The 27,713-nt window shown below is 45.5% G+C and overlaps 1 protein-coding gene across 3 annotated transcripts; it reads left to right on the forward strand.

Annotated features, from left to right (window-relative positions):
• Positions 1-26,436, forward strand: SLC2A2 (solute carrier family 2 member 2). Of its 3 annotated transcripts, none has more exons than XM_081008050.1 (11): positions 1-99; positions 12,059-12,154; positions 12,998-13,173; positions 14,956-15,080; positions 16,288-16,403; positions 17,625-17,787; positions 20,165-20,355; positions 20,625-20,729; positions 23,304-23,405; positions 24,455-24,658; positions 26,126-26,436. In XM_081008050.1, the coding sequence occupies exons 1-11, from the start codon at positions 67-69 to the stop codon at positions 26,327-26,329; spliced, it is 1,515 nt and encodes a 504-aa protein (XP_080864176.1). In that variant the 5' UTR covers positions 1-66; the 3' UTR covers positions 26,330-26,436. The 3 variants fall into 3 exon arrangements, with proteins under 3 accessions (XP_080864176.1, XP_080864175.1, XP_080864177.1); XM_081008049.1 differs by lacking the exon at positions 1-99 and adding an exon at positions 3,900-4,067; XM_081008051.1 differs by lacking the exon at positions 1-99 and adding an exon at positions 8,726-8,812.
• Positions 26,437-27,713: the final 1,277 nt, after the last annotated feature.

A 27,713-nucleotide genomic window follows, 5' to 3' on the forward strand; every position in this document is an offset into this window, starting at 1 on the left:
CCTTTTGGCAAGTGACCAGCCCGAGCTTTTTTGGGTTACGTGGATCAATTGAGGAAGACGGAGGCGATGGGAAAGAAACCGAAGGACGGACTAATGAAGGTAACACTGATTTCAAGATTGCGCAAGGGCTGGTAGCTCAGTGGTAGAGCATCCCAGCATCTCCAGGTATGCCTACGAGATCCTTGCCTGGCACCCTAGAGAGCCTCTGTCAGTCAGTGTAGACAGGACTTAGCAACATGGACCAATGTTCTGACTCGGTATAAGACAGCTCCCTTTATCCCTATGATACTTCATCAGACTTCCAAATGGGAATTCATGTCCCCCGTATCTGAATTAGCTAATGACACCTTTATTACGGAAGAAATGGCAAATAATGAAAACGGGAAGAAGAGGGGAAAGGTGGTTTTTGTAACTGCAAGGGGAAATGTCAAGAATAGCGAGGAATCTCTATTTTTGTCACTTAAGATTGAAAGCTACAAAACAGAGGAAATCACGCATTGTATCTTATTCTGAATCTCTCATGGATAAAACATGCTGTCAATAGATTTTACACAAAGGGCTGCTCTGGTGAATTTGATGCATATCAAGCATACTCTTTTCATGACAACTTTTTTTCATTCTGCTTTGCACGTTTCCTCTGTTTAGCAAATATGAAATGTGATGTTTGTTTGGTTGAGCCAGTCAACAACATTCTAAACACTTCCATTTTGTAGAGAAATAGTAAACTGTATCAGCCCACTTGCTTCTCCGATTGGATTGAATATGTTCCCTATCAATCAACAGCCTTCAGCCTAGATCCTAGAACTGTGTAGCGGAAGAGTGTCAATATTTTTTTATTATTCTTGTTATTACTATGACCCACCTTCCACCAACAGGTCCTAGGGCGGGCCACAACAATTTTAAAACTACAGAAGTTAAAACACATTACGTTCGCAAGAATAGGGTGGACCCTGAAAACACATCTCAGGTGCCGAAGGCCAGGATAAAGATTTCAGCCAACAACCCCAAACCACATGTGAGGCAGAGCTGGAGAACTTGTGGCCCTCAAGATGTTGTTGGACTACAACTCCCATCAGCCTTGCTCACTGGCTGTGCTGGCTGAGCCTGATAGGAGTTGTAGTCCTATGACATCTCAAACTATGACATGTTCCTCAGCTCTGTGTTACAGCTATAACTGGTTTCCCCAGACATTTTTTGTTTTTACTTCAAAGTAGAAGTCTCTCAAGGATGCGGGTGGCGCTGTGGGTTAAACCACAGAGCCTAGGACTTGCCGATCAGAAGGTCGGTGGTTCAAATCCCTGTGACGGGCTGAGCTCCCGTTGCTCGGTCCCTGCTCCTGCCAACCTAGCAGTTCAAAAGCACGTCAAAGTGCAAGTAGATAAATAGGTACCGCTCCGGCGGGAAGGTAAACGGCGTTTCTGTGCGCTGCTCTGGTTCGCCAGAAGCAGCTTAGTCATGCTGGCCACATGACCCGGAAGCTGTACGCCGGCTCCCTCGGCCAATAAAGCGAGATGAGCGCCGCAACCCCCGAGTCGTCCGTGACTGGACCTAATGGTCAGGGGTCCCTTTACCCTTTACCTAGAAGTCGCTCAGAACTTGACTGGGTGTCTTTTATGCTTGCCTCAATGTCTTATTTATTCATTTATTTACATTTACACCCCATGTTTCTGCAAAGGCGCTCAAGGTGGCAAACGTGGTCCTAACTTCCTCCCTCTTTTATCCTCACAACAACCCCATGAGGTAGGTTAGGCTGAGAGACTGTGACTGGCCCAAAATTACTTAGTTACAAAACCACACTGGCTGTCAGATTTTCTCAATCTTAACCCCCTCCGAATTGATATTAGTCCCACAATGGGGGATATAATGGGTGGTATACAATTAAGTTGTACTTAGGGTACGGCCACTGAAATTAATAGACCTAACTTGGTCAGTGCTCATTCCTTTTAGTAGTTCTACTCTGAATAAAACTTCATTGACTACAACCCAATATATTTCTTTCCTCGTGTGACTAATGGCAGCTTTTGTGGGCTGGCTCTACAGCAGTGTTTCCCAAACTTGGATCTCCAGCTGTTTTTGGACTACAAGTACCATCATCCTTAGCTAGCAGGACCAGTAGTCAGGGATGATGGGAACTGTAGTCCAGCTGGAGACCTAAGTCTCTACTGCTCTACCAGGGAAACGGTACAGTGATGAAGCGATAAACACCCTCTATCCCAGAGTCGTTGCTTCAATCAACTGTTCATTGGGGTGGGGAGCATGCAGTCATGGCTCTCCTGCTTGGGGGAAGGGGGAGACTTCCAGCCCATATGCTCAGTTAAACCCACCTGCCTGACACCTGACATTATGCACGCTTGACCTAAGTGGTGGGGCAGGTGATTGTTGGGTCTTCAAAGCACAGCACAGAGCTCATTGCAAGGACTGAGGATCAGCTGAGGTCAATGGCTTGTATTCAAAGGGCTTCCTCTCGCACTTTAAATACAACCTGCTTTCTCTGCAGAGAGGGAAATACTCTACTTTTACGAGCATTTCCACCTGCACAGAAAAATCAATCAGCTGATTGTTTGTTACAGGGAAGCCCTTTGAAGGCACGTTTCCAGTGCCTTCAAAGCGTGCCTTCAAAGAAATTTGCCAAAACTTCAACTGTTACCATGACCTAATGTGAACTTTGGCAGGTGTCAGTCAGCTGGTGCCGTCATGACATCAGGTGATTGATAGATGGGGTGGCGCCACCCACCTGTCTGCTGGGTAGATGTGGGAGGTAACATATAGTTTGACCCTTGGGGCTGGTTTGCGTGATATGATTTTTCTGTTTTTACTATTTCCAAGATAAAAAGGTTTTTTTAAAAAAGCGCAAATCATCACATACAAACTTGAGCCAATAAAGATATCACAGGCAGTGATTCCCAAGCTTCTGGCGAGGTCACAAGTCTCAACTCAATCTTGAACAAGAGGTGACCTGCCATGTAAGTTTACTTCAGAGTACAGCCATTGTAATTAATGAAATGAAGTTGGGAATCTTCATTAATTTCATTGGGTGTACTCTAAGTAAACTCATGTTGAATTGTACCCTTTCTGCTCTGACTTGGTCATTCATAAGGATGCATAACTAGTGCAAGAGGTTGTCTACAGCAGTTTTCAAGCTCTGTTGTCGTGAAATGCACCTCAAGACATTGTTTGTTTGTGTGTTTGTGTGTGTGTGTGTGTGTGCGCGCACACGCACACACATGCGAGCGCACACGCACACACACAAAAGATTTCTGGGCAGATATTTGTTGGGAGCAGGGGACATATTTTGTGTTCTCAATTTGTAATTTTATGTTATGAACCGCCCTGTGATTGTTGGATGGAGGGCAGTATACAAATTTAATAAATAATAAGAAATTATGATGATGATGTTGATGATGTAGATGGTAGGATCTGATGCTGCTCTTGATCTGGACCTCCCTGTGTACTTGTTTTGCACCCCAGTAATATCTGTCCCACTTGTTTCTTTGTGAGGGAAAAGGCTACATGCAGGCTACAGTCCTATGCAGACTTTTCTTGGAGTAAGCACCATTGAACACAGTGTAGGTTACTTCCGGATAAATGTGCATACCGTTTACTGAATTTTATGAACTTTCTGTTTTACTCTGGTTGGAACTGTATGTTTAGTGTTTGTTTTTAATGGAATTGTATATTGGTTATTAAAATGAGGTGGCTTGAGAAAGTTATAGTCCTGAAAAGGGCATAGAAATACCTGAAGGGTGTGGTCTTTTTTGGGGGGGTACTTCTAGAAATCCAGAGCAGGAACCAAAAAATGGAGAATAAAATTCTTCACCCTGAAAAAAAAAACTACCCCAATTTTTTTAAAAAATATTATTATTATTATTATTATTAGAGGGCAATATGGGGCTGTTCCTGGTATGCAGGACAGTTGGAAGAAGGGTAACTGTTCCTTCATCTTATGGAACCTTGGAAAGTATTATTTTGTGATGAAAGAGGCAGAGAATACTCAGCCCTTACCAATCCGTAGTTGCTGTGATTCCATTGGGAATCCTCCCAACAGCGGAAGGATGGCCGTTTCACAGGTATAAAACTTTAATTGATTTGTAGTATAGCTAGAACCTTCTCAATCTCATTTTTATCTCTTGCGATATGTGCTTTCTGGAAATGGATTTTTGCTGTGCTAACTAAAAGATATTCAACCTCTCTCTCCCATCCTCTCAGGCTGAATTGTCTGCCTGAACTCTATTTGTGATGGGCAGTAGAGTTATGAGATTCTGCAGTAGCGGCTCGTGGGGTGGGTGGGTCAGCAGCCCTCACCTGGCCTCCTGACAGCGGAGTTGCTACAGCTTACCAGGAGGAAGATGAGGAGGGGCAATCTGGCAGGAAGGCCAGGGTAGCCCAAATGCCCCAACAGGCACACCCGTCTGGGTCCACTGGTGCGTTTGCACCATGCCTATGTCCCCACCATCTTACCTCTCCCCGTCTTCATTCTGGTATGCAGCAGTGGCTCAGCTGTTGAGAGGTCAGGTTAGCTAGCAACGGAATAATATTCATAATAATAATGAAGTGATAAAACATCAAACATTTAAAACTTCCCTAAAGAGGGCTGCCTTCAGATGTCTTCTAAAAGTCAGATAGTTGTTTATTTCCTTGACAACTGATGGGAGGGCGTTCCACAAGGCGGGCGCTACTACCGAGAAGGCCCTCTGCCTGGTTCCCTGTAACCTTACTTTTCACAGTGAGGGAACCGCCAGAAGGCCCTCGGAGCTGGACCTCAGTGTCTGGGCTGAACAATGGGGGTGGAGATGCTCCTTCAGGTATACTGGGCCAAGGCCATTTAGGGTTTTAAAGGTCAGCACCAACCCTTTGACTTGTGCTTGGAAACGTACTGGGAGCCAGTGTAGGTCTTTCAGGGTCGGTGTTATATGGTCTCGGCAGCCGCTCCCAGTCACCAGTCTAGCTGCCCCATTCTGGATTAATTGTAGTTTCCAAGTTACCTTCAAAGGTAGCCCCACGTAGAGCGCATTGCAGTAGTCCAAGTGGCAGATAACTAGAGCATGCACCACTCTGGCGAGACAGTCTGTGGGCTGGTACGGTCTCAGCCTGTGTACCAGGTGGAGCTGGTAGACAGCTGCCCTGGACACAGAATTGACCTGCACCTCCATGGACAGCTGTGAGTCCAAAATGACTTCCAGGCTGCACACCTGGTCCTTCAGGATCACAGTTACCCCATTCAGGACCAGGGAGTCCTCCACACCCAACCGTCCCCTGTTCCCCAAAAACAGTACGGATTGTGTATAACCCCCCTTTAAAAGCTCCATGCAAACTCGGACACATAATCATATTGTCAATTATGGAGCTGGGAAACTGGACAGTAATTGTCACTATTGTGGGAAGAGACGCCATGATGTAAGATGGAGAGCCTGTGACCCTCCAGATGTCGTTGAACTACAGCTCCCATCATCCGTGGCCATTGGCTGTGCTGGCTGAGGCTGATGGGAGTTGTAGTCTTGTAACATCTGGAGGGATGCAGCTTCCCCAGCTCTGTGTTGGAGCCATGGCTGGATCTCCAGACATTTTTGTGGCTGTCCTGTGCTCAGAACTTGACTGGCTCAGTAAATAACAATGGGGGGTGGGGCCTTTTGTGCTTTCCTCAGCGTCCAATCTTAATCCCCTCTAAATTGCTATTAGTATCACGGGGAAAGGGGATAATATATTTTTTCCTCATGGAACTAATAGTCGCTTTGTGGAGTATTTAGACTGCGAAGGAGCGAGTTCCATAGTTTGACTACGCATTGTGTGAAGAAGTACGATCTTTTATCTGTCCCCAATCTTCCAACAATCAGCTTCTTCGAATGTCCAAGAGTTCTAATGTTATGAGGGAGAGAGAGAGAGAGAATCTTTTGTTGTTAAGCGTTTTTGAAGCCTTCCTCTCCCCAACTCCAGCCAATCATCATTTGTCATTCCAGTTACGAAAACTGTCCTCAAACCAGGCCTGTGACACCCAGCCACCATACACAGAGTTTTAGAGAGGGCTGGTTTTCTTATTTTGAGTGTCTGGGCTGATGTGTCTACCTACATGACAGTGTATGTTGGGGACTGATGCGTAGTAGAACAGGAGGGCATCCGTGAGCTGTGGGGCATGTCAGCAAAAGGGAGGCAAAAAAGAAAATAAACGTTGACACAGATGCGAGCCAAAAATCTTGTTTACCTCCTTTTGTGGGGCTTCCCACGTGCTCTTCTTTTTACAGCCAGTTTTCCTTTCTCTCACTGGATGAAGATGTCCAGATTCAGTTTCTACCCAATACCACACTTCCACATCAGATTGTGAATTTGGTTTTTCAGTCCTTGCAGAAAGTATTTCAGTGCAATTTACGCATTTTTGCAATGCAATTTCCTCCTAGCATAATACCCGTTTGCATGTTATTTAAATTCATATATGCACTTACATGCACATGTAACACTAGTATACGTATTTTTGTACACATTACTTGATTAGAAAGCTGCATTGCAAAATCAGGAGAACTCTTTGGAAGGAGGGCTGTGTTTCAGTTTGCATTTTGTTTCAGAAAGGGTGTGTCAGATAAAATACAGTGGAACCTCGGAACTGAATGCCTTTGAACACAAACGTTTCGGCTCCCAAACAATAGAAAACCAGAAGTGATTGTTCTGGTTTTCAAACAATTTTCGGAAGTCGAATGTCTGGCACAGCTTCCCCGGCTTCTGATTCGCTGCAGGACGTTCCTTCAGCCAATTGGAAGCCACGCCTTGGTTTTCAAACTGCTCCCGGAGTCAAACGGACTCCCGGAACAGATTAAACCAAGGTACAACTGTAACCCTTAAATGCAACTGAATCAGATTTCACTCCATGTTTAGATGTCATTAAAGGATAGCATTTTTGTTTTTGTCTTTCCATTTATTACTATTGCATTATGGCTGACTGTGGAAATTTCTGCCTCAAGGGCTAAAACAACTGATCTGGTACTGGGTCCCATTACGGACATTGATTTGTGTGAGATGGGGTCACAAGTTGTACCTCTATCTCTGACAACAAAATGTCTTGGGCTAGTTTGGGGGTGGATCTACACACAGGGGAAAAACGCTATAAATAAGTTAGCAATTAGATCGTTATAAAAAAGGGGGGAGGACAGTATGGGAAATCGTGTATAAAAATTTCCTGCCCTCTGGTGCCATCTGGTGTTACATGTTTATAGCGCATTCAAATTGTTGTTTCTTTACTAATGTAGCCTGAGTCCCTGGTGGTGTGGTTTGGTCATCCACAAGGACACATGCGTCATGGAGGGGGATCAGTGCAGGATGTTACCTCTGACAAGTTGGGCTGGCAGTCCTGGAACATTGCACCTGTGTGTTGTGGCGGGCAGGGGGCAAAGGTGTTTGATTTTGATTTGCAAAGTTCCTGTAAAGGTTTCTTAGCTGGTTGGAGACAGATGTTGCCATTAATTTGGACCTGCCTGTGTACTTTGCTTCAGCACCCCAGTAATATCTGAGCAGCCTGTATCTTCATAAGTGAGCGAAAATCACTATACCCAGGCTAATTAACTGCCCTCTTCAGACTTGTCTGGGAGTAGCCCCGTTGAACACGGGGATTACCGTATTTTTCGCTCTATAAGACGCACCAGACCATAAGAGGCACCTAGTTTTTGGAGGAGGAAAACAAGAAAAAAAATATTCTGAATCTCAGAAGCCAGAACAACAAGAGGGATCGCTGAGCAGAGAAAGCAGCGATCCCTCTTGCTGTTCTGGCTCCTGGGATAGCTGCGCAGCCTGCATTTGCTCCATAAGACGCACACACATTTCCCCTTACTTTTTAGGAAGGAAAAAGTGAGTCTTATGGAGCAAAAAATACGGTACTTTTAGTAAATGTGCATAGTCTTGCACTACATGTAGTGAATTGAATTTTATGACCTGGCTTTTTTATTGTGATTGGAACTGTATGTTTTGCAGAGTTGCTGCAAGGCTTTCTGCGCAGAAGCTGGGGATGGGGATAATATTGCAGGGGCTGGTGTTGCTTTTAATCTGGACCTCCCTATGTGCTTGTTTCTGGACCTCAATAAAATGTGCCCAACCTGCATCTTTGTGAGCAAAGATTACTATACCCACCCTAAGGCTACAGACGTTTCTGAGAATAAGCTTCACTGAGGCTAACAGGGTTACGTCTGAGTAAATGTGCATGAGATTTGTTGGATTTTATGAACGGGTTGTTTTATTGTGATTGGAATTGTCTGTTTCAGCCTTTGTTTTTAATGGAATAGTATATTGGTTATTGGTTATTAAATTGCCACTTGTCCAGTTTTAATTTTAATTTTAATTTGTTTGAATTAATTGTGGGATGCATCTTAATTTATTGATCGCTTTTTTTTATGCATTGTCTTATTTGTATGATGTTAGCCGCTCTGAGCCCTGCTTTGGCCGGGGAGGGCGGATGTAAATAAAATTTGTTGTTGTTGTTGTTAATTTGTCTTGGGAAGGCAATAGTTTTGAAAGGGGCTTTAAAAACACCTGGGTTCTTCTCCCTTCATTTTTGAGGAAGGCACTTCTGGAGACCCAAGGAGGGAACCAAAATCAGGAGGAAACATTTCACACCAAAAAAATAAATAAAACCCCAAATCTCACTTGAAAACAAATGGATTAGGGGCTGTTCCTGGTAAACAGAGCAGAGGGAAGATGCATAGTTGTTCCGTCATGTCATGGAACCTTGGAGAGTATTGCTCTGTGATGCAGCAGGCAGAGAATTCTCAGCCCTTAACAGTCCGTAGTTGCTTCTGTTGGGAGGCCTCCCAACGGCCGAAGGATGGCCGTTTCACAGGTATGGAAAAAAAATTATTGATTTGTAGTATAGTTAGGGCCTTCTCAAGCTAATCTCTTGTAATATATGCTTTCTGGAAATTGATTTTTTCCCTGTGCTAAGTAAAATATATTTGACCTTTCTCTCTTCTCAGGCTGGATTGTGTGCCTGAACTCTGTCCATAATGGCCAGTAGAGTTATGAGTTTCAGCGACACTCACCTGACCTGCTGACAGCTGGGTCGCTCACTGCTACTTACTGGGAGGGAGAAAAGGGGGAGATGATAATGTAGCGGTGAAGGCGGTGAAGGTCCTGTGTGAGGGTCTGGAGGCGGTTGGAGGATGGATGGCGGCTAACAGATTGAGGTTGAATCCTGACAAGACAGAAGTACTGTTTTGGGAGGACAGGGGACGGGTGGGTGTGGGGGATTCCCTGGTCCTGAATGGGGTAACTGTGCCCCTGAAGGACCAGGTGTGCAGCCTGGGAGTCATTTTGGACTCACAGCTGTCCATGGAGGCACAGGTCAATTCTGTGTCCAGGGCAGCTGTCTACCAGCTCCACCTGGTACGCAGGCTGAGACCCTACCTGCCTGTGGACTGTCTCGCAAGAGTAGTGCATGCTCTAGTTATCTCCTGCTTGGACTACTGCAATGCGCTCTACATGGGGCTACCTTTGAAGGTGACCTGGAAACTACAGCTAATCCAGAATGCGGCAGCTAGACTGGTGACTGGGAACAGCCGCCAAGACCATATAACACTGATCCTGAAAGACCTACATTGGCTCCCAATTCTGAGCACAATTCAAAGTGTTGGTGCTGACCTTTAAAGCCCTAAATGGCCTCGGCCCAGTATACCTGAAGGAGCGTCTCCACCCCCATCGTTCAGGTGGGACATTGAGGTCCAGCGCCGAAGGCCTTCTGACGCTTCCCTCCTTGTGAGAAGTGAGGTTACAGGGAACCAGGCAGAGGGCCTTCTTGGCAGTGGCGCCCGCCCTGTGAAATGCCCTCCCATCAGATGTCAAGGAAATAAACAACTATCTGCCTTTTAGAAGACATCTGAAGGCAGCCCTCTTTAGGGAAGTTTTAAATGTCTGGTGTTTTATTGTATTTTTAATATTTTGTTAGAAGCCTCCCAGAGTGACTGGGGAAACCCAGCCAGGTGGGCAGGGTATAAATAATAAATTGTTGTTGTTGTTGTTGTTACAGCAGAGAGGCCAGTGTGGTGCAAATACATCAGCAGGAGTGCCAGATTGGCTCTGCCGGGGCATTTGTTCCATGCATGGGCAGCAAATGTCACAAAGTAGTGAGCAAACGTCATGTTTTCCAGCAGTCTACTTAGGATGCACGAGTTCTAGAGATCTGAGAGCTTGTTCATTGTTTTGCGAAATGTTTCCAGGGTACGGGTTGCCACTACCCTTTTGGGTTCACATCCAGGCCCAAAATTAAACCACAGTTTCTCAGTTTGGATGAAAGGAGGTGAAACCCTGGCTATGACACGTGTCAGAAGTAAGAAGGAAGAGGGAAGAAGGAGTAGCTCAAAGTCAGGGCCGGCCCAATATATTTTGGCACTTGAGGCCAAACTACAAAATGGCGCCCCCTCCCTGCCAGGGAAGAAGGGGTGAGTGAAGATTAACATCAGGAACAAGGGGGGGGGGACTAAAGATCTACATCAGGATCTGCCACCCCTCTGGCTCCTGATGCCTGAGGTGGATGGCTCACTTTGCCTCCTGGGTGGGCCGGTCCTCCTCAAAGTGCCATACATGGTTCTCCCCTGCCTCATTTACTGCCCACAACAGCCCTGTGAGGTAGGCTAGGCTGAGAGGCAGTGACTGGTTACCCAGTGAGTTTCATGGCCAAGTCTCTCAGGTCCTACTCCCAACAATCCAATGACTACATCACACTGGCTCTCCTATGAAGTCATAAGACTTGCCATTTCTCAGGCTCATTATATATGAAACGTCAAAAGAGCTGTCACATCCAGCTGTAGAATAAGTGCGGGTTATTGAGATCATATATGTGAGGTGGTTTGAACATTTTAAAAATGTGCTTTATAAATGGGATCATTTGTTTGTACATTCCCTTTCATTTACGGATTGCATCCCATGAAACATATCGAAGCAAATTAGCTATGAAAGCATCAGCAACAGAAACATATATGAAAACCATTACATAACACAAACAGAATTTGAAATCCAGTGCAGACTGGGATAGGAGAATCTCCACTTTAAAAAGGCTTTACAGTGGTACCTCGGGTTAAGTACTTAATTTGTTCTGGAGGTCTGTTCTTAACCTGAAACTGTTCTTAACCTGAAGCACCACTTTAGCTAATGGGGCCTCCCGCTGCTGCCGCCGTGCCGCCAGAGCACGATTTCTGTTCTCATCCTGAAGCAAAGTTCTTAACCTGAGGTACTATTTTTGGGTTAGCGGAGTCTGTAACCTGAAGCGTATGTAACCCGAGGTACCACTGTATTTACCTTTCAGCTAACAATTCTGGTGTGTCAATAGACTGATATTCAGGTCATTTATAGACAAGTTAAACATAGTGGGGGGAGAGGCACAGTCCTGCCATGGTCAGTAAATCTGCCCCACTATGAGGTGACCTAAGAACATAACCCCCACCCTACCTATGCGCTCACTGAAAAGGGCTAGGGGAGCAGAGTAAATAGGGGTGCTCTTTCAGCGGGATACTGACTCAAAACCATCACGTTAGCATGCTGCCAGCTGCTGCATCTGGTTTTATTAACCCACAATTTGGCATACTATTGCGGCCATGTGAATTTTCCCTTTAGCCAAACCACACATTTGGAACGGGAAGGAATTGCATCAGGTTTCACAGCAGTGAAAGGTCAATGTGATGCTCAGTTTGTAGCAAGCAGGAAACTCGGATTTGCTAACCACCACATATCATTAATGCCAATAGCATCATGGCAATGCTTAACCCTCGTGCTTGCCTTATTGTTGGAGATGTTGACTCCTGTCTGTTTTCAGGTGCTTTGTTCCAGGGCTGGGAAAACTGTGGTCCTCCAATCGTTAGACAATGGCCCCCATCATCCCTGACCAATGACTGTGCTGGCAAGAGGCTGATGGGAGTTGTAGTCCACTGCAGCGCCACAGGTCCCCCAGCTCTGCTTTCCTCGTACTGCCTTTTATGGTTTCTGGATTGACTTAAAATGAAAGGTTGGAATATAATGCATGCCAGATCTAGCCCTCAATCCAGAAACTTAAGGATAAAAAGTGACGCTGTGCCTTCGTTTGTTACCCCTTTCCTAGGATGTCACAGGGACCCTGTTTTTAGCCGTCTTCTCTGCAGTCCTTGGCTTTTTCCAATATGGGTACTGCATTGGAGTCATCAATGCTCCACAACAGGCGAGTAAATGTGCTTATTCTTTTGTTTTGATTTGGTTTGCCATATTTGATCATTGGTCCTGTGTGTATCAGAGAGGCAGGACTGACTGCAGTTTCCTGGTGAGTCTACACTTGGTGCCAGCTTTAATATCACATGAATAGCCCCTAGGATCCCAAAGGATCGATCTGTGGGTAGTGTAGGGCCAACGAAATTACTAATATACCGTATTTTTCACTCTATAAGACGCACCAGACCACAAGACGTTTTTGGAGGAGGAAAACAAGAAAAAAAATATTCTGAATCTCAGAAGCTAGAACAGCAAGAGGGATCGCTGTGCAGTGAAAGCAGCAATCCCTCTTGCTGTTCTGGCTTCTGGGATAGCTGTGCAGCCTGCATTCACTCCATAAGACGCACACACATTTCCCCTTACTTTTTAGGAGGGAAAAAGTGAGTCTTATAGAGCAAAAAATACGGCACTTTGTCATTTATCTATTAATTACATAAAGTTGGGGGGTATACAAAGATTAGTATCAAATGTCCAATATCTTTTTATCCAATATAAAAAGCTAATCTAAATAAAAACACAAGCCAAAAGGAAGAAGATAAGAAGAAGAAAAGAAAGGAACGAAGGAAAAAGGAAGACAAAAAAATGAGAGAACTTCTGTCTTTGTCTGTCAGCTATATGTAGAAAGTTGTTCGAAACATCCACTCCAGACTAACACCCAACAATTCCACTTTGTGTAAACCAATATTTTCTTCAGTTCTTGAACCCAGACATTGTAAGCTCATTTTCTTTTTCATGCAAAAAGTCTATAAGAAGTTTTGGATCTTTAGTAAATATTGCACTTGTATCATCATTATAGATCATCATGCTCCACTACGGTAAAGTGCTGAATATTGCATCGTCTGGAAACGGGACAGATGACATCCTTAAAAACCCCACCGTCATGATGCTCTGGTCCACCTCTGTTTCTGTATTTGCTGTGGGTGGGATGATTTCCTCCTTCACTGTTGGCTGGATTGGTGAAAAGATGCCAAGGTGAGAAATTCTGGTTTCACAAGCGGCCAGGAAAAAGGGGAAACAAAACTTACGCAACATGGGCTGTGGAGATGGTTCTCACTGGCATGTGAGGGAACATCATTGATACACAAATCAAAACCAAGTACTCATGCAGGCAGTGTTTTTTTTCAGCCGGAACTTTCCGGAACTCAGTTCTGGCACCTCTCAGGTGGGCGCCTTTGCCGTTCTAAGAGAACAAGGGAGGTGTTAATGGTGAGTTCTGGCACCTCTTTTTATAGAAAAATAGCACTGTGTGCAGGTCTATGGTAATAAAACCCACAGGATCAATAAAATGCTTCTATTAAGAGCAGAATAACACAGAATTGTGTTCTACAGACTTACCTAGGATGAAACAACACACTATGAGCAACATGGGAAGGGGGAATGGAATCCTGGTTTCAGGTTTTCATTCTCTCCCTCCATAATGTGAAGTAACATGTGTTCCTTGTAGTGATGTCTTATGTATATTTTATTTATTTATTTACAGAATAATTAGCTATTTATCCATTCACCTATTAGAAGTTTATGTGCTGTATTCACTTCTGGGAGAAATCTCAAATGGTAAAAATAAAATAATTCAAATTTAAATTTAGAAACCAGAGCCAAACAGACAAGACGGCCAAATCAACACTGAAACCAGCAAAAGATGGTCAGAAAGAAACAGGCAAATAGATGTGTCTGTAACGTCCAGTGGTATGCACTTAATTTCACACAAAGGAGCACAGGAAGTTGCCTTATTGCAGAGTCAGACTAATTGCTCCATCTAACTCAGTACTGTCTGCTCTGGCTGGCAGCTGCTCTCCAGGTTCCCTACCTGGAGATGCTGGGGATTGAGCCAAGGACACTTCTGAACGCAAAGCAGATGCTGAGAGGTTATTCCACAGGGCAGGTGCAGCTATTGAGAGGACACACTCCTCTGCAATGAGGCCACATGTACAGCCTGGCCTCCCCTGCAGATTGCAGTGACCTGGAACAACTTTTGGGGACATAGCCCGCCATCATAAAAATAAGGCAATATATGCATTGTGTCTTTCCTTCTACCTCCACCAGTGACAACCACCTGGCCAGAAATCTAGATCAGTGGCACGGCACAGCACATTTTAACACCATAGCATGGGGTTATGCCCCAAGGGACGCGGGTGGCGCTGTGGGTTAAACCACAGAGCTTAGGACTTGCCGATCAGAAGGTCGGCGGTTTGAATCCCCACCACGGGGTGAGCTACCATTGCTCAGTCCCTGCTTCTGCCAACCTAGCAGTTCGAAAGCATGTCAAAGTGCAAGTAGATAAATAGGTACTGCTCCGGTGGGAAGGTAAACGGCGTTTCCGTGCACTGCTCTGGTTCGCCAGAAGCGGCTTAGTCATGCTGGCCACATGACCCGGAAGCTGTACGCCGGCTCCCTCGGCCAATAAAGCGAGATGAGCGCCGCAACCCCAGAGTTAGTCATGACTGGACCTAACGGTCAGGGGTCCCTTTACCTTTAGCTTTATGGGGTTAATGTCAGTACACTTTACAGAAGGAACAGGGGAGTTCTCAACATTAGAACAGCATGTTTCAATAGCACCCTACATTCAGGGGTTAAAATGTCCCGTGTCCATATTGTCTCACAGTCAGGACCTTTAGCTGACCTCTAGCTTTCGATCTGCTGTGGAAAGACCTTGCATTGTGTGGATACTCTCGACTCACCAGTGGGCAAATGTGGCTGAACTTGGCTCTTTCTTTTGCGAAAACGTTGACTCCTTGCTTCCCTTCCTCACTGCAGAGTTAGAGCGATGCTGCTGGTAAACATTTTTGCAATCTCTGGGAATCTCTTTTTGGCCATTGCGAAATTTGGCCCCTCCCACATTTTCATCATCATTGGAAGAGTACTGACTGGGCTGCATGGTGGTAAGTCAAGGCGGGCTCCAAACACGGGGTTACTTCTCTCTGAATTTCCCTGATGGTTTGCTTGGAGTCGGGGTCAGCATGCAAAGTGGCAGGAAATGGAGAATCAGAGGGAAGGGTGAAGGGAAAGAAGCCCTGATCTTTTGGGAATATGGTCTCCATCTGCTGTTGGCTCCACCAATTCATGTTATCCAAGCACTAATTCAATTCCTTAAGACAGTGGTTTTTAACCAGTGTGCTGTGGGACCCTGGGGTGTCTTGAATGATGGTCAGGGTTGCCACGGGCAACACCCCGTCTTTCCTTCCCTCCCTCTTCTGATGCCCTCTTGTGTCACTGCCTCCTGAAGGCATGCACAGCTCACCAAGTGAATGGTGCCTCTGGGGCTGGCCAGGGGGTGCTTCCTAGGCCCCTGTGGGGCCGTGTGAGGACGGACCTCTCTTTTGGGGCAGAGGGGGCAGCTCAGAGATCAGGGGCAGCAGCTGCGGCTGCCCAGAGGACTCCCAAGGAGAGGGGAGAAGAGAGGAGGCTGAGGGCACACTCCACAAGGGGGAGAGGCTGCCAGCTCTGCAGGCAAGGGGTGACATTACTGGGCTCCTGGGCCCCACAAGGGTGCCACAGAATGAAAGTAGTTGGTCAAGGGAGCCATGGACCCAAAAAGGTTGAAAACCTCTGCCTTAAGACCGTCTTAAGACAGCAGGGAAACTTATTCCTCTGGTTAGTAAGTTGGAATATTTGTTCCAAACATTCTAAAACGATATTTGGAATTTGGTTTTATAAACACTTTATTAGGTTAACTACAATAGCAATCTTGTGATGTTCTTGGGTGTTTTCCTTCCTTCCTTCCTTCCTTCCTTCCTTCCTTCCTTCCTTCCTTCTTTCCTTCCTTCCTTTCTTTCTCTCTCTCTCTCTCTCTCTCTCTCTCTCTCCCCCCTACAATTTTTCAAGTCTTATTTTATTCTGTGCACTTACAAATGATATGTGTGTGTGTCACTTTTTATCTTTCAATAAAAGAATATATATTTTTAAAAGTTGGCATGATTTAGCCTTCCTCAACCTGGTGCCTTCTAGATATTTTGGGCAGCAGCTCCCGTCATCCCTTGACCATGAGCCTTGCTGGCTGGGCCTGATGGAAGTTGTAGTCTGGAAGATCTGGAGTGCACCAGCAGCAGGATGGATTCGATGGTTGATTCATCTGCATGTTTTGCCCAGGGCTCTCCTCTGGACTTGTTCCACTGTATGTTGGAGAGATTGCCCCTGTCGCTCTCCGAGGGGCTCTGGGATCAATGAACCAGCTTGCTGTCGTTATCGGCATCCTCATCAGCCAGGTGTGTACCAAACGAACAGAGGACAAATTGATCATGGAACACATTTATGTTTGTGCAAGTCAAGTGCTAAATGGGACAGCCATAAGCCCCTTAATGAGATGGTGATGATGGTGATTAACATTTATATACTGCCCTATATCCATAGATCTCAGGGCGGTTCACAAAACATTGTTGAATTTGTAGATTTCATTCATAGTGTGGGATCTCCGAGGACGCAACAATAGTTCTCAGGGTGGTTCCCAACATAAAAACATAATATTAAAAAAACACAAAATACATAATAAGAACAAAAGCAAACTTTTCTCCATCTTTTAGTTCTTGGTTTTATCTGATGTTTCAGATCTGATCTGGCTCTTACCATTACATGCAAGAGAATTCCTGGCTAGCACAATTTTAAAGCAAACCTGAAAGCACAAACAGCTGCCTATGTCACCAGGTCTTAGGGCTGGGGGTTATATTGGCTTTTCCAGACTCAGGGACGAAACCCTTCCCTGTTTGCAACGCTACTGAGATCACAGAAATTGCTGCTGGCTAGATCTATGACAAAATGGTTCATACATTATCTTTCTCCACGTGATTGCACGGCAGGACAGCACGGGAGCCCTTTGTACGGTGTGCAGAACTGACGCTTAATTTACAAAGCTCCGCCAAGGGCAAATCTGTATTGCTGAACCATTCCCATGATGCAGCAGGGTTTTCTAAGAGAGCCATTTTGCTCACAGGACAAAATAGGTGCCTAAGATTTAATACCAAGAAGGTTGTTGATTTGATTTTGTCCATGAGGGGGTGCTCTAGGGCTTGCTGGTCCAAAGTTCTGAACATAGAGATATTTCATTTGTGGGTCTCTGTCATTTGGGACACACAGTGTTTTCCATTGTAATAACGACATCTCTGAAAAATAAAGTCTATCCCTTTAGAAAGGAATGCGCTGGGGCAAATGGCTACAAAGCTTCCAGGAATTTTTTTTAGAAATCAAAAGGACATATCTGCCCGACTGCCCCACTCCTCTCTCTTGGTCATTCAAATCAGCACTGGGAACTGTGGGAGGGACTGGTGAGGTGCCTAGCAGTGATGTCACCAAGATTTCCATTTGAAGAATATCTCAAAACAATTCTAAGTAAATGATACATTCATCATAAGTAAGTATTGGACACAAATAACTCTTTTCTTTATTTCAAAAACACAGCAACGAAAAACACTGGTCCATTTTTTCCCCCTTAGGTTCTTGGCCTGGATGTCTTGCTAGGAAAAGATTCCACATGGCCATTGCTCCTCGCTCTTTCTGGAATTGCTGCCGTGCTTCAGATCTTCTTGCTCTTTGGTTGCCCAGAGAGCCCCCGGTACTTGTACATTAAAGCTTCAAAACAAGAAGAAGCCAAAAAAAGTAAGGTTATCTCCAGGGGATACTTTTCTCTGCCAGTCTACATCAGTCCCCTGGTCCTCACGTCTCACTGGCACATTGTGATCCATTTCAGGGATGGGGTGGCGATGGCAATTTATTTCCCCTCTAAGATGGGGCCTGGCTTTGGTGAGAAAGGGAGGGAGAGCAAGCTGCTGTCTACTGAGTTTCCTCTAGCCCTACGTGGCAATGTTGGGCATCAGGGTTGCCAATTTGAATAAAATGGGGGGGGGGCAGATAAGCCTCGCCCCACATAATCAGTAACAAGATGTGGGGCGCACACACCATTTGAATGGCAATGCCCATCAACTCGGAGGGGTGGCCCCCACAAATATTTTATTGGAGGGCAAAGGGACCTCAACCCCTAGGAGGCTCCTATGTTGGGTATCAAATCTGAGACCTTCAACATGCAAAGCAGAAGTTCCACAGCTGAATTGTGGTCCTTAACTTTCTGAGGCTTCACTCTCCTCACAATAAGTCGGGGGCTGGATTAGGGAGCTGGGAGGAAACAGACAGCACTCTGGGAATTAATTGGGATGTACAAAACATGGCTGGTGGGGTTGGGTAAGAGCAGCGGAAGAGTAACAGGAGGCAATAACACGTGAAATGCTATAGACTTCTTACAAGTTATGAACACAAAATATTATCTTCTGCAGGGTCCAACCATTTATTGACACCAGAGGTTTCCAGCATGGCCTTCAGATGACTCCCAACTTCCATCAACTCTAACCACTGGTTATGCTGGCTGGGGCCGATGGGAGTTGGATGCCTTGTTGGCTACTTCTGGTCAACACTGATGGGCAGAACTTCTATAGGGTGTTGGGCTGAGGTTCTTCAGCCAATCCTTTAATGGAGATGCTACTAGGAGTAGCACCTTCTGTATTTAAGCAAGTACTGTTATCACTGAACTACAGCCCTGTCACTGAATTCTGCTCAATATTGAGCCAGAGCAGAACTCCAATGTATAGTTAGCAGAGTAAAAACTTAAACATGTTGCAGGATTCCCAAAAAATAGACCAGAGGCAATTAATATTTCATCCAGCAGAGCTTTACTGCTACTGAAGGCAAATGAGCATAATGGTCATAAATCCAATACATTCAGGATTGGCACTGTCCATAAGAAATCCAGTTGCAGCAGACTTAACTTAAACTTACAATAACTTATAATAAGTCTAAACCTTAACACTATATACAGAACACCACACCAGAAGGAAAAGAGATAGAAGGAGAAAGTGAAACCCGGGCTCCTTCTGGCCTTACTTTTATAGTCAGCATGACTTTAACTGAAGTGATAACAGAACCAGTTTAAGCCAGCTGTACTCAGCTTCTCTGAAGGTATAACCCAAACATCATGAACCTTCTGCTTGCTTCTTTCACACAGAGAAGCTGCCAGAACTCTCTTGAATTAATTAGAGTAGGAAAGATCTCTACACATCAGATCAGTACTTTCTGCACTAAGAAATGCAAACTGACAAACCCTTCCCTGCTTTCTGTAATTACGAAGGTGCAAAACGTCATTTATTCCAGACTTGTCAATATCCCCATGGTGACATTTCTATGTTTCTATGGATTAAATGGGGAAGAGACAGCTGAGGCATTGAAGGCCTTCTCTTGAAGACAGGGTTGCAGTAGAAGCTGGTTCATTAGGGGCACTGCTGCCCTCAGTCTGCACTCAGCCAGCCTTCTATCTTACATCCAGAGGGTGGCAGGGGCTGCCAGCTTCCTCCCCCTTAGTGTCTCAGTGCTGCCACTGCAGAATTCAGAAGGGAGGAGCATGGGGAGAGAACCAGAATTGGCTGGCTCCAGTGTGGTGTAGTGGTTAAGAGTGGTAGACTCGTAATCTGGTGAACCAGGTTTGATTCCCCGCTCCTCCACATGCAGCTGCTGGGTGACCTTGGGCTAGTCACACTTCTTTGAAGTCTCTCAGCCTCACTCACCTCACAGAGTGTTTGTTGTGGGGGAGGAAGGGAAAGGAGAATGTCAGCCGCTTTGAGACTCCTTAGGGTAGTGATAAAGCAGGATATCAAATCCAAACCCTTCTTCTTCTTCTTCAGTCATTGGTTCTGGCTCCATCTACACATAAGACTCTTTGCTTTCAACCCTACCACTCCCAACGGGTATCAGCCCCAACTGCCGCAAACAGCTGCAAAAACTGCATAGTCCTCACCTTTAGAACCTATTGAATATTTGTTACAAATAGGCTCAAGGAACGTCACATGTTTTCTCAGATAATTTCCCAGAAGGGTGGCCGTGTTGGTCTGTTGTGGACAACACTTCTGTCTTGCAGCACCATACTGGTAGTTTTACTTCCACGGGCCATTTCTCATCAAAGATGGAACCCACAATCCCTTTCCTTCCCTAGGCTTGCAACGGCTGAGAGGAGAAAACTACTGCCCTGACAAAGAGCTTGAGGAGATGGAGAAAGAGAAGGAAGAAGCCTCCAAAGAGAAGCCTGTCTCCATTTGGCAGCTCATCACCTCCCCTCTCTACAGGCAGCCATTCCTGGTGGCCATCGGGGTCCATATTGCCCAGCAGTTTTCGGGAATTAATGCTGTGAGTTCACCTAGTGATGGATCCTGGCAACTAAAGATATTTAAGCAGCTAATCAAACAGCACTGTAGCTTTGATGCAAGTTTGTGAGAGATCTTGCTCTTGGTCACAATAGATTGTCAATATGCATTATTGTAGATACAGCAGAAAACTAATTTGTGCCGCTGACACCCTGGAATGCTAGGGAAATGCTTTCCGTGTTGATTTGTCTAGCGCAGTGAGAGGAGAGCCATTGGTGCCTCTAAACCGTTTACTCCTTTCTGCTTTGTTAGATTTTCTACTACTCCACCGATATTTTTAACACTGCCCGCGTCAGCCAGCCTGTTTATGCGACCATAGGCGTGGGATTTGTGAACACCGTCTTCACTGTTGTCGCCGTAAGTCTTGCCCAGCCGTAATTACTGAATTACCTGTGTGGTTCTTTTTCAAATAGTTACATGAGGGGTAATACCGTATTCTGTCACTAGGTGGGGTTATAGTGCACAACTGGCACCATTTTGTCAGTGCAACAGTGGTGTGCTGCTTTTTGCCTAACAAAAATGAACCTCTTATTGGCTTTTAAAAATAAATAAATGTAGTGCATAGTGTTGGGAGGGTGAGGGTCTCAGCTCAGACCTAGAACATTGGCAAATATCTAGGAAGGCCTAGATTTGAGAGCATGCAAGGAATGTTTGGGAGGAAGCAGTTCCTCAGTATATGAAGATGGGACATTGTCCAGCTGGCCTTAGCTGCCTTAGTCAGACCATCCTTCCCTCTGGCTCCATATTACACTGACTGGCAGGAGCTCTCCATACCTTCCGGCAGCAGTTTTTTCCAGGCTTACCTGGCGATGCCAGAAATCAAACCTAGAATGTTCTGCATGCAAAGTGTTTGAAGCTAGTTAGGCAGGACAATGACTGCAATCTTGAGCACTTACACAACCTTTGCTGAAATCAGTAGGCATTGCGTCTGCGTTAACCTGGTTAGGATGGGGCAATAATAATAATAATAATAATAATAATAACAATAATAATAATAAATTTTATTTATATCCCGCCCTCCCCAGCCGAAGCCGGGCTCAGGGCGGCTAACAACAATAAAATAATACAACATTCTAAAATCATTTCATTAAAATTAATTCAACTCAAATTGATGGTAACCATTAGGCTAAAGTTCTGTGAAGATTGCCAAAGGAGGGAGTCAGGCTGTGCCCTGACCAAAGGCCTGGCGGAACAGCTCTGTCTTGCTGGCCCTGTGGAAAGATGTCAAGTCCTGCAGGGCCCTAGTCTCTTGTGACAGACTGTTCCACCAGATTGGAGCCACAGCCGAAAAAGCCCTGGCTGTAGTTGAGGCCAGCCTAACCTCTCTGTGGCCTGGGACCTTCAGGATGTTTTTGTCTGAAGACCGTAAGTTCCTCTGCGGGACATACCAGAAGAGGCGGTCCCATAGGTATGAGGAGAAGCAAGGAAAAAACCCAACTTCTTAACCAAACTGATGGAAAGGTCCTCAGGTAGTATAAAAACAAAACTATTCTGTTCAGTTAGTTGGGCAGCGGTCGATCAACCTATGGTGCCGATGGCAACATTTTTAAAATCCTGTCTTTCATCTGACGTCTGGGATAGATGTCCTGCACGGCTTCCCTCTCTGCTTGTGTTTGCTCTTTTCTTCTTTTGACCGTGAGACTTTAAATATTACCTGACATTTATCAAAAAGTCAACAGCAGGTGATCCAGATCAACAGGCCTGCTAGACATAATAACCACTTGCTTGGACCTTGTCCACCAAAGTAGCAGAAAGAGCAATCTGAACAAAGTGTACTGGGGCACCAGGCCAGTTGGAGGGCTAGAAAAGGGATATGCGTACAGATATACCGTCCCATGTTGTCAGAAAGGGATGCAGCTCAGTGGCAGAGCAATTGCAGAAGGTCCTAAGTTCAATCCCCAGCTTCTTCAGGTAGGGCTGGGAATGATCCCTGCCTGAAACCGTAGACTAGAGATGCAGGAGGAATTCATTTCAGGTTGCATTTGGGCGAACCTACGTAATTCACACTTTCTGAAACAATACACAGCCATCCTTTGAAATCAGCATTTCTCTTAGGGTGGAAAAAACCAACACTATAAATAAGTGAGAGATTAAATCATTATAACAACAACAACAAAAACAACAACACTATGGAAAATTGCTTAGAATTTTTTTGCTCTTTGGCACCATCTGGTGTTGCATGTTTATAATGCATTCAAAACGCTGTTTCTTGACTAATGTAGCTGAGTTCTTAGTTTAGTAGTGCTGTTCTCCAGACAAGTAATACGTACAAAAATGCACAGACCAGGGCAAAATGTTTGTAGAAATGCACATATTAGTTAAAATGTTAACATGCATAATATTTGCATACAAAAATGTGTATATTGGGATAAATTTGAGGAATCAAAATCAACAGTCGGCCACCTTTACCCTGGGCAGCTGTTGGCAGTCACTGTAGAAAATAAGGTGCTAGATCAGGTTTAGGGGAACTTTGACCCTCCAGATGTTCTTGAAGTACGACTCCCATAATCTCTGGCCATAAGCCGTGCTAGTTGGTTCCCCACACCCAAGCTATGTGGACCAATGGTCAGACTTTGGTATATATCAGCTCCCCATATTCCTATGCGTGCCATCCAATCCTGCGACTGGTCAGATCTTTAGGATGAGAGCAATCACGGGAGACTTAAGGGTGCCTCTAGACAGGGGTTAAATATACCAAGTGGGTCATTCAGATGAAACACTGCTCAAACCCATTTAAGATGCACCAGCACCACCGATGTGCTTGGATAAGGGAAAGGGTTCTTCCCACCAGTGATTGGTTGTCCACCTGCAAATTCAGGTTTTGTTTGGGGACAGTGTGGACACAGGCCTGCAAGGAGTTGAGTCTGGTTGCCAATTTAAAGTCAAAACGATGATGGGCTAACCGAACTTTTGCCGTTCTACACTCAACAGGTTTTCCTGGTGGAGAAAGCAGGGAGGCGTTCGCTCTTCATAGCTGGCCTCGCTGGCATGATGGTGTGTGCAACAACCATGACTATTGGGCTTGTCCTGCAGGTAAGGCTCCCCTTTGCGAGGTGACACTGCCAGCTGAGTTTGAACATCCAATAGCACAGGTGTGGGAAGCCTTTGGGCCTACGGATGTTGCTCAACTACAACTGCCATAATCCCTGGCCATTGGCCACACATTGGCCTCACGCCTGCAATAAACCACACCTGTGGTCCTCTTTCAATTGTTGTTTGAGAGGGTAATACCGTTTTCTGCCAGTTGGTGGAGCCATCTTTGCATTTGCACTTCTTGGTGTTGGAGGGCTTTAGACATTGTCTAGGTGGGGAAAAAGCAACCAGTAAAAATATTAGCCAAAGGTAGGTGTCGGGACTGAGGCCCACAGTGGGGCTTCACCATGCTCCTGAGGACTATGCCTACTGTATTTTGGCTGGCTGTCCCTCCATCAATGTCAGGGGACGCCTTACTAGATAAATTAACCAATAAACTGAAACTGACATGGGGACAAATAGAAGAAGATGCCTTCACCCTGGTATGGCTCCCCTTTATCACATACACAGCACAACAAGACAATGACAACAATCCACCAACAGCATACAAATCAATAAGGCTAACCTGTTTCAAAACACTCACCCACTCCACTCACACATGAAAACAAAGACCACCACAGCCCACCACAAATGAACAGCCACAACCCCAACCTCTCTCACCACCAAAGGAACACAAGTGAATAGCAGAGAACCTGCACAAGCAAAGCTGACACAAAACCCCACATATATTAAGCAAAATAGAAACATCGCCACCCGACCCCACACCCACCCATCTTTCCCCCCTCCACCCCTTTCCCCCTTTTCTTCCTAATGTCTCAACAAATGAAACCGATTTGTAAAAAAATGTTACATGGGGGGAATACAAGAGAGAGACATTGCACATACTTTTGTAAATCAAGAAAAACTTTAATAAAAACACATTTTTAAAAAATGTCAGGGGACTTGTCTACTGACAGCGACTGAAGACAGATGCATTAAGACAGACATTCAGGGAATGTTTCCTCTAATGCTATTAACGTGGTTCTGCTTTGCTTTGCTTTGCTTTTTAGCCCAAAATCGAATGGATGAGCTACATCAGCCTGATTTCCGTCTTCCTCTTTGTCAGTTTCTTTGAGATCGGGCCAGGACCAATTCCCTGGTTTATTGTGGCCGAGCTATTCAGCCAAGGCCCCCGCCCAGCTGCCGTCGCAATGGCCGGCTTCAGCAACTGGTTCACCAACTTCTGCATCGGAATGTTCTTCCCATATGTCGCTGTAAGGAAACTGCGTTGTGATGGAGACAGCCAAACAAGATTTTTCTTTCTTTTCTTTTTTTAAAAGGGGGGGTCCATACATTTAGAATTCAAAGTAAGGAACAGAACAGGCTACCAATCTAGAGTGACAAATGGGAGGGGTTGGGAATAAATTTCCAGGCTTTGCAGTGATATCCCATGGATCCCTTTTGCACTGATGCTGCAAGGGCGCGCAGAGAATGGCCAATATGTTGACAAAAATGTCATAGGCTAATAAAGAGGGGCGCCATGACCAATGCTAGCGGATGACAAGGCTATGGCCAGTACCTGGCTTGGGGACCCATCACTGTTCCACTGTCTTCCCTGTGTCTTCAGGAAGGCCTGGACAGATCAGACAAAGTGTGAACTAATTCTGGCCCAGCTGGACACTGTGTGGTGGGCAACTGGCAGCCCATGAGCCAGATATGGCCCATGGGGGCCTCCTAATCATCCCCAGTGCCCTCTCCTTGCTTTGGCCCCTGTGTAGGGTTTAAGCTTGAAAAAGACCACCTTTAGAGGCTCCCTCCCCCAGTCTAAATGTCTTTGGGTTCCCAGGACCCCACAGAAGCCCCAAGCCAGCCCTGAAGAGAGTTGCACTGCTTACTTGCTTGCCATGCACTCGCTTGATCAGCATGCAGGCATTGCTCTTCATCATTCTCAGAGAGAGGCGCTGGCTAAAGTTGATTTTGCCCATCCTAAGTGGGTGAACTCAAGAGATCACTTAACTTGGGTTTGTCTCCCAAGCTCCCTTCATGGTTCAAGCCTGACAAAACTGGAGGGTTTCCATCCCTGTTGTTCAATTCTTGCTTGCAAAGGAAGTACAGGGTCCTAGGATGATAAGTGTTTCCAGTACAGAGGACGAGGGTATATATAACCTTCCGTCTATGGTGCAAGAAGTTATGAAAAGCCTACCTCACAAGGTTGTAGTGAGCATAAAAGGAGGAAATGAATAACGCGTGCCGACCTGGGAGGAAAGACAGAATATAAATATGATCAGCTGTGGAAGCAAATAATCGTAGCTGATCTGAGTGGGGTTTGCAACCAACTCCAGAGAGCTTCTGATTCCAGCAGAGTTTGCACTTAGCAGTGCTGATCACAGCCAAATGCAAAGTCCACTTTGGGCAGGGATTTTGCACCAGTTGGGAGTTCCCACATGAAACCAATCTGGTGGGGCTTGCATTCGGCGCCTGATTTGAAAGGGGCCAAAACCAAGAAGCCCTCGCAAAAGAACAACTGGGAGTGCTTTTAATGCATTCAGTTGTTCGTTTACAGATGAATCCTTACCTACCCTGCATCTGATGTCATGTATGATGTCCATTTTGGGACAAGTCTTAGAGAAATACATATTCTGCAGTTGAAGAAAGGGTGGTTGTCTTGGCTGATCAACGTTGCTGGCAACATGGGGGAGAGAATGCTAACTGGTCTTCTCTTTCTCTCTTGCCCATCACAGAACATCTGCGGACCATATGTGTTTCTGATCTTTGCCGGCCTGCTCGTCCTCTTCATTGTGTTTATTTATTACAAAGTGCCAGAAACCAAAGGCAAGTCCTTTGAGGAAATTGCAGAAGAGTTCCGTCGCCGAGGCAAAGGCGGGGGCCAAGGGCCCAGAACAGCCACTGAAATGGAGCGTTTGGGAGGCACCTCCGAGGCATAGTGCCTATCCCTGCAAGAAGGAAGAACGGAAAGAACATGCTGCCGGGATGCATTCTGGAGGAAGCATTTATTTAAAACGTAAAAAAAAAAAATGGGAAGTGATCGTGATAGGTTGAGTCTGTTCTGTGGCTTTGGCTGGATGTCTTTTGCAAAGCTGTGTCTGTTTCTCCCGCTACTTTAGGAGTTCGTTTAATGCAGAGTTGCAAAGTCTCAAAAGCTGTTGTGCAAAAGAGGCGGAGGAGGTGGCTAGGCAGGGATCCAGGAGCAGGGATCTGTGCCCCAGTCAATTTGTTATGTGGCTGGTGCTGGGTTCCCCTGGAGAACCAGAAAGTAAAGATGGCGGAGGAACTCAATTCATTTCTCACGTAAAAGCGAATTTTCCCAATTCACACTTTGCAAAACAAAGTGCAAGCTGAAACTCAAAATTCACTCGTCACCAAATTTAGCAGTGCAGTTCTTCAGCCGAGTAACGTGTACCAAAAATGCATCTGACTAGAGTAAAATGTGTGTAGAGATGTAAATATTAGTGAAATTTACACTGAAAATGCATGGTACTGGGGGGGGGGAATTGCTTTGGGAAAATGCGGGATTAGACAAAACGGCATACAAACATAATTAGGAGAAATTTGCATGAAAATGCTGGTGAATTTTCGGGACCTTTTCCTTTTGTTAAATGCAAACTGGTGTGGAAATGTGGAGAACTGAATTGAGGACTGGAAACATGAGAAACTGAAATGGACAGATTTGCCCATCCCTTGCAGAGAGGTGGTGAGGCAGCACAGAACATGCAACAGGTGTGCTTCTGTGTGGCCATTCATTCTCAGAAATGGGACCTTTTGCCATTACAAAGATCACCAACGTTCTGCTGGTGGAAGGCATTTGGTCAGTTCAGCAGTACAGCCACTATTGACTTAGCTCATGGTTAGTTTCCTCATTTGCTAGGGAATTTAAGTTTGCCATCATCACTTTAAACTGAAACAGGAAACTAACTGGCAGCTAGTGCAACTTGGCTTGGTCCCTAAGACCAGATGAAGAAATCAGTAATAGAAGGACTGATTTAAAAGTACTTCTGCCAGTCTTTCTTTATTAGCATTTCTTACCTTCTGCAAGGCAGAAGAGTATTGGTGCTTGGTAGCTTATTACCCAGGATTCTGACTGGCCTCCTCTGACATTAATAGCTCCTGTTTGCTGGCTTCTGGATTTCCAAAGCAACAGAGCTCCATGGGAAAAAACCTCATGTTTCCTGACAGTGATGATGGTGTACAGACATCCCTGACCATTGGCCATGCTGGCTAGGACTGGCAGGAGTTCAGCAATATCTGGAGGACCAAAGGTTCTCTACTTCAGTTTAGGGCAGGCACCCCCAAACTCGGCCCTCCAGCTGG

This window comes from Podarcis pityusensis (assembly GCF_964106645.2).
Source record: "Podarcis pityusensis genome assembly, chromosome: 5".
NCBI lineage: Eukaryota > Metazoa > Chordata > Lepidosauria > Squamata > Lacertidae > Podarcis > Podarcis pityusensis.

Bases quoted from the DNA above. Each gene is read 5' to 3' on its own strand.
- SLC2A2 (XM_081008049.1), top strand. From the start codon at position 3,903: ATGCAGGACAGTTGGAAGAAGGGTAACTGTTCCTTCATCTTATGGAAC. The intron at 20,730-23,303 runs GTAAGTCTTGCC...TACACTCAACAG, and splicing joins CCGTCTTCACTGTTGTCGCC to GTTTTCCTGGTGGAGAAAGC. The intron at 23,406-24,454 runs GTAAGGCTCCCC...TTTGCTTTTTAG, and splicing joins CTATTGGGCTTGTCCTGCAG to CCCAAAATCGAATGGATGAG.